At 44.3% G+C, this 6,099-nt stretch overlaps 1 protein-coding gene across 1 annotated transcript in view; it reads right to left on the reverse strand.

Moving 5' to 3' along the window:
• LOC106813752 (histone-lysine N-methyltransferase PRDM9-like) overlaps positions 1-6,099 on the reverse strand; it is a 37,909-nt gene that overhangs the window by 16,799 nt on the left and 15,011 nt on the right. The window contains exon 11 of the mRNA XM_014817972.1: positions 344-486. Within this exon, the coding sequence (XP_014673458.1) occupies positions 344-486 (143 nt within the window). The remainder of the gene's footprint in view (positions 1-343; positions 487-6,099) is intronic.

Raw genomic sequence — 6,099 nt, forward strand, 5'->3', positions numbered from 1 at the left:
TAGACCTAGTCTTGCTGATTTTATAAGAAATCATATTTTGGTAGGTATAGGCCATTCAATGTAATGACAGGCAAAACGCGCAATGACAGAAAATTGTCGGATACTATTATCATCGAAGCATAAACTATCTATTATAGCTCAACCTTGTCCCCCCAAAAATGCTACCGATGCTATCGTGCTACATTTTAGCCAAAAATATTTAACAAAATCGGTTGCCTATTTTCGATTATTTCGTACTCGATACGGACGAAATCCATCGCGATTTATCGATGAGGTGGGCATCGGATGACAGTTCCTAAGTCAGCGGCATTAACTATCTATATATAGCTATACTGCACCTTACCTGTAGTACATGCCGCCGTGGAACTGAAAGGCGACCATGTTCTGTTCTTCGTAGTTTCGCGCGCAATTCACGAAGCGCATCCAGTTCGCCCGCGCGACGTCGTATGCGTCGACGTAGTGCGACACTTTCCCGCGACGGCGTATCTGCAATTCGGACACGAGCATTATATTTCACGCGGCCTAATCGTACCAACATATCGGACATCTTACGTCGGGGTGCGCAGCCAGGGGCGTAAATCCGTACCGAGGAGTGGGGGGGATGATCGGCGATAGCCGGAGGTGAAATTAACCAGGCATGCCAAACGTAGGCATGCCAGTGCTAGGGGGGTCTGGGGATTAAAATTTTGAAATATTTAAGCCATTTTCCTGCAATCTGAGGCATACTGTGGGCCATATTCTCATGTCTGATGACACTATCTCAACCCTAGACTCAACCCTACAAGTTAGTATTCAAAACACTTTTCATGACTTTTCAGAGAGCGTACACAGTTAGGTTACTATAGTAATAATACATGTATTAAAACACAGGTAAGAATTGCAATTTCTCACAATTTCACGTGTTTTTGTACGTTTGCAACCATACTTTTTGGCTATTCTTTTTTTTCTCTTTTTTTTTGAATCTCAGGGGATATTTGTACAGGCCATCCCCCCTCCTTCAAGAGCAGGGGGGATGCATCTCCCCCATCCTCCCCCGGGATTTACGCCCCTGTGCGCAGCAAAGAAACGGATTGTTGTACGCTAATGAAAAGCTACCAAACACAAGCTAGCACTACAGCTAGACTATAAACACTGTCAGATTTGGTTGCACTAGATTGTGCGACATGGTTAGTGTAATGGGAAACATTGGAGAGGTAGCATGACCGCCTGCCAAACTATGAAATGTTTGAGGATATGTCAAACCTTCCCGATTGTTCCTAATTAAAACAGCGGCGAGTAGTCGAAAAGCAACGGATTTAAGAATTGATCCTCGACTCCGCATAAATATCACGTGACACAATTTGTGAATTTATTTTCTAATGATTGCTCACAGTCAACTAGACACTGCCCGTTGCCACTGCCGTGTATGTTTATATTTATTTCTATAAAAAATAACTTTTTATTAAGTGTTAAAACAATATATTAACTCATATAAGATCCGATAGGTGGCGCGGTTTTTCATTTAGAGCCGCGCGCTCGGTGCAAAAATTTCCCACTATTTTAATGTTTTTGAACGTGGAATGTGAACAAAATGAAACTGGGGAAAAAATAGCCCAATGTAACGTGTCGTGATCTGTAGAATGTTCCCTGACCAAGTTTGGAGAGGATCCGTTGAGCGGTGCGGAAACGTATAGCCGGACACGCACAGAAAATCCCCAATTTATAGTAAGATGTAGCACTGCGAAATGCGACACAGCGGAGCTCTCGCGTGGTGGGCGGGAACAGGGCCATAACGGGCGGGGGTTGTAGATGTCCCCAAAGACTAATGTAGTGTTATGTTATCAATAGCTAACGTCTAAGTGCCCGCGATCAGCAGCCACGAACACAAACAGCACGTGGTGGCGTGCTTGCGTGGCAAAATGTGTTAGCTGCGACCTAAAGCCGTGTTTACACGACAAAATGTTTCCCGGTAGATTTTTTTACGTTGTATGATTGAGGTCGGGCTAGTTGGCTGTGCGAGGGAACGTGAAGAATAACAACACCAGAGAATATAACAAATTCAATGTAATAAACGTAATAAGTGAACCCGAATATAGATAGAAAGCTGCATCACGTATAGAAATACGTATATAGCTCTGTCTGCGCACAGCCTATAGGGGCCACTACCCACAACCTAATCTGTTTATACCTGCAGAACTCTGCCGAGTCCGTGCGCAGACTACTGAAGTTATAGGTCCAGTCTACCGCCAACCGACCTTAATTGCTTTTCCTGCATATAGTACAACTTCCAGAAAAGAACGCGTCGGACACATTTTTACGCGTGCCATCTTTTTTTTGCGCTCGCCGACCGATGTTACACGCGGTGTTGGGTAGTATCAGGAGTAGATAATAGGGATTATCTACTCCTGGTAGATTCATAGGGATTATGTACTCCATATAATCCCTATTATCTACTCCTGGTAGTATAGATCTAAAATGCAAATGATTACACCATTTTGCGCCTAATTTTCACGGTGTTTTTTGGAGAATACGTCACTGGCCGATATCCGCTAGCTGGTCGCACTGTCGCACGAGCACCGCTTTTTCTTCAAAGGGTGTTATCAGGTATTATATTTATATTATATTTATTTGTTTCTACACCATATAGAATAGATACCACCGTATGGCCAGCGTGTATATTATGTATTATTGATAGATGGTGTGACCTCATTGAAAACATGGAAAATGACTGCAGTACACGCATACTAATATGATAAATACGTAATACATGTGCGCTCCATAAAAGAAAATGCTCTTCATAATAGATGGCTTATACTTGTCGCTACTTGTGGATTAACTGGCGCATTATATTCGTGTCAAGATGGGTTTACACTATCAATTTTTTCCTAAAAAGGTGACGAGCTGATAAACTTTTCTACTAATCGACCGACAGTCGGCAGTGTAAACGTAAAATATGAGCGCTCAACAAGGTGATAACGACTAGGCGAGAGATTAGAACATGTTCTATTTTCTCAACTTTTGTTCAGCGAGTTGATCAAGTTTTTCCCACTCAGTCACTACGATAATAGCAAGAGCGTATTAAGAAGGATTGATAATAGCAATCAGGAGGTGTGTCCCTTCACCCGGGGGAAGAGCACGTTTTTGCTATCGGCCCCACACTGGCGCGAATTACTGTATACGCCATATTTTTCGCGTACAGATATTTTCGCGAATTCAGACTTGACGGAAAATTTCGCGAGTGGTAAATTTCGCCGCTGAATTATGAATTATTCGGTATGAATTATTTGCGTGTTGTTATTTTCGCGGTCGGGATCGCCTTCACGGAAATTAAACCACCGCAAAATATACAGCTTACACATAATATTCGCAAAAATGCGTGTCGACGTCGCCCCGCGCGCACGCGGCGAGTCAAATGTTGAAACGTTTGCCGACTCGCGGTCGATAACGTAAAAACTGAACATCTGATAGACTCATCATCTCGTCGATTTTACCAGTGTAAACCCAGATTTATACTATCATATCTACCCTCAGTCGAGATATGTATGAAGATGTGTTAACAATGATATAAACAATTCTCGTTTTATTATAATACATGGCGGAATCACAGCAAAATCGACGGAATATCCCAATCAAAACAGATTTCATGCGATTCTAAACAGATGAAAATTTAAAACGTCTAGCTGTTTTATTATGCACAAATGTCAATAACAACTTATTATTCGGTAACATAGATTTTTCATACATGAAAAACCAAGTCGCTGAATTACAATAGAAGTTCATTGGAATCCGCATCTACGCAATAAATACTAATCAACCGGGTTCAATGCGTTTAGACTACAATAAAGCCTGCTATGCATATAACCCACGTTAACCGACAGACGTATTTATAACAGAGCATGCTAGTGTTATGTAATACAAAAACATAATCAGAATAATCAGTTTCTGATTAATTTTAATCGTGCAGACATTGCGCACCATTCGTTGTAAATACAATTACTAAACAATTATAGCAGATTAAATGTTAAACAACATGCGGACCTGGCCATATCATAGTAGAGCTTAGCTCTAGTACTAGAGTTAAGTAGAGCTGTGCTCCGTTGAAAGCATATTGAATCAAAAACATAAGAAAATGATCGCATGCACTCAAATTAGATACGGGAACGGAGACTTACATTAATAATAAATATATTTTTGCACTTTTTACAGTCACTCAGGCAAAATTTATTGTTCATACTCATTCTATTACTTACTTACATGCGTCAACCGCCGCCTTGTTTATTCAGCTCAGTTTTTGTGAGGCCGCAGGTTTATAATAAAAACACTGTCCAAATCCATTAAATATCACCAGCACATTTCCAGCTTATGCTTACTAGGCTAGGTCTTCTCTCCTGTATGATGTGTGCATGTGTTTTTTTTAGATCCACTGGAAAGAGCACATCGCTGATGCCGCACATGTCACATCGCAAACGGCCTTTCTTCTCCTGTGTGAGTGCGCATGTGATGCACTGAGAGAACGGGCCTGAGCCACTCCTGTATCCGCAACGGTGTCGCACGCAAAAAACGGCTTCTCTCCTGTGTGAGTGCGGCATGTGTGATGCCGGGAGAGACGGGCGTGCAGCACTCCGGTGTGAATCCGCACGTGGTCGGCACGCAAGACGGCTTCTCTTCTGTGTGCAGTGCGCGCATTGACTCACGGAGAGAGACGTGGCCAGGTGGGGCCTGAGCACTCCTGGTATCCGCACGTGTCACAACCGCAAACGGCTTCCTGCCTGTGTGAGTGCGCATTGTGTGTTGGAGAAACGGGCCGTGAGCACTCAGCTGTATCGCACGTCGTCGCACGCGAGAACGCGCTTTCTCGTCTCATTGTGTGAGTGCGCATGTGATCACGGAGAGAAACGGGCCTGAGCACTCCTGTATCCGCAGCGTCACACCAAACGGCTTCTCTCCTGTGCGAGTGCGCATGTGTCCTTGGAGATTACGGGCATTCGTTACTCATGTATTCACACTGTCGCCCGCAAACGGCTTCTCTCTTGTGAGTGCGCATCGTGATCACGGAGAGTACCGGCCGTGAGCACTCCTGTATCCACACGTGTCGCACGCAACGCTTCTCCCTGTGTGAAGTGCGCATGTGTGACTGAGAGAATGGCGTGAGCACTCCCTTGTAATCCACACGTGGTCGCACCAACGGCTTTCTCTCCTGTCGTGAGTGCGCATCGTGAATCCGGAGATGACGCTTGCCCTGAGTACAACCTTGTAACCGCACGTGTCACACCAAACGGCTTCTCTCCTGTGTGAGTGCGCCATGTGGATCACGGAGATGACCCGGCGCTGAGTCCCTGTACCGCACGTGTCACACGCAAACGCTTCTCTCCTGTGTGAGCTGCTTTTCATGGTGTCTCTTGGAGATTACAGGCATCGAGTCACTCCTGTATCCCACGTGTCGCAGCCACGCTTCTCTCTGTGTGAGTGCGCATGTGATCACGGAGATACCGCGATGGCATCTCCTGTAATCCGCAACGTTGTCGCACGCAAACGGCGTTTCTCTCCTGTGTGAGGTGCGCATGTGTCTCTGGAGATTACAGCATGACACTCCTGTATCCACACGTGTCGCAACGCAAACGGCTTTCTCCTGTCGTGAGTGGCGCATGTGCTCACGGAGAGAACATTGCCTGAAGTACCACCTATCCATCTGTTTCCAAGCGTTTCTTTCATTGTGATCCACACGTTTCGCACCTGCGTGTGTCGCATGTGTTTTTGAGTTCAGCCGTAGCGGTGGATCTGTATTTCACATGTATCACACTTTGCAAATCTTCCTTTCTGTGTGTAAGTGTGCTTGTACTCCTGCTGCTCTGAGGGCTTGCTTCTGTCAATGCCAAGCTCCGCTGCACTAACTGTCCCCGTAAGTAATAACAACAGTTCTGCGCCCGTCCGCATGTCTGTACACGTCCTGAACGCGCATATAAGTTTATGATTTGTTGTTTTGTCCACATTTTTGTAATAATATAAGATATTTAAGTAATTTGTCTTTAGCTCTCATCAATAGCAATGCATATTTATAGGAATAAAAAAAACGTAGAAGAGATTATGTAAGATTCCATTGTAAAGATTTAGAAGAATTTA

Source organism: Priapulus caudatus, unplaced genomic scaffold (genome assembly GCF_000485595.1).
Source record: "Priapulus caudatus unplaced genomic scaffold, Priapulus_caudatus-5.0.1 Scaffold819, whole genome shotgun sequence".
Taxonomy (NCBI): Eukaryota; Metazoa; Priapulida; class Priapulimorpha; order Priapulimorphida; family Priapulidae; genus Priapulus; species Priapulus caudatus.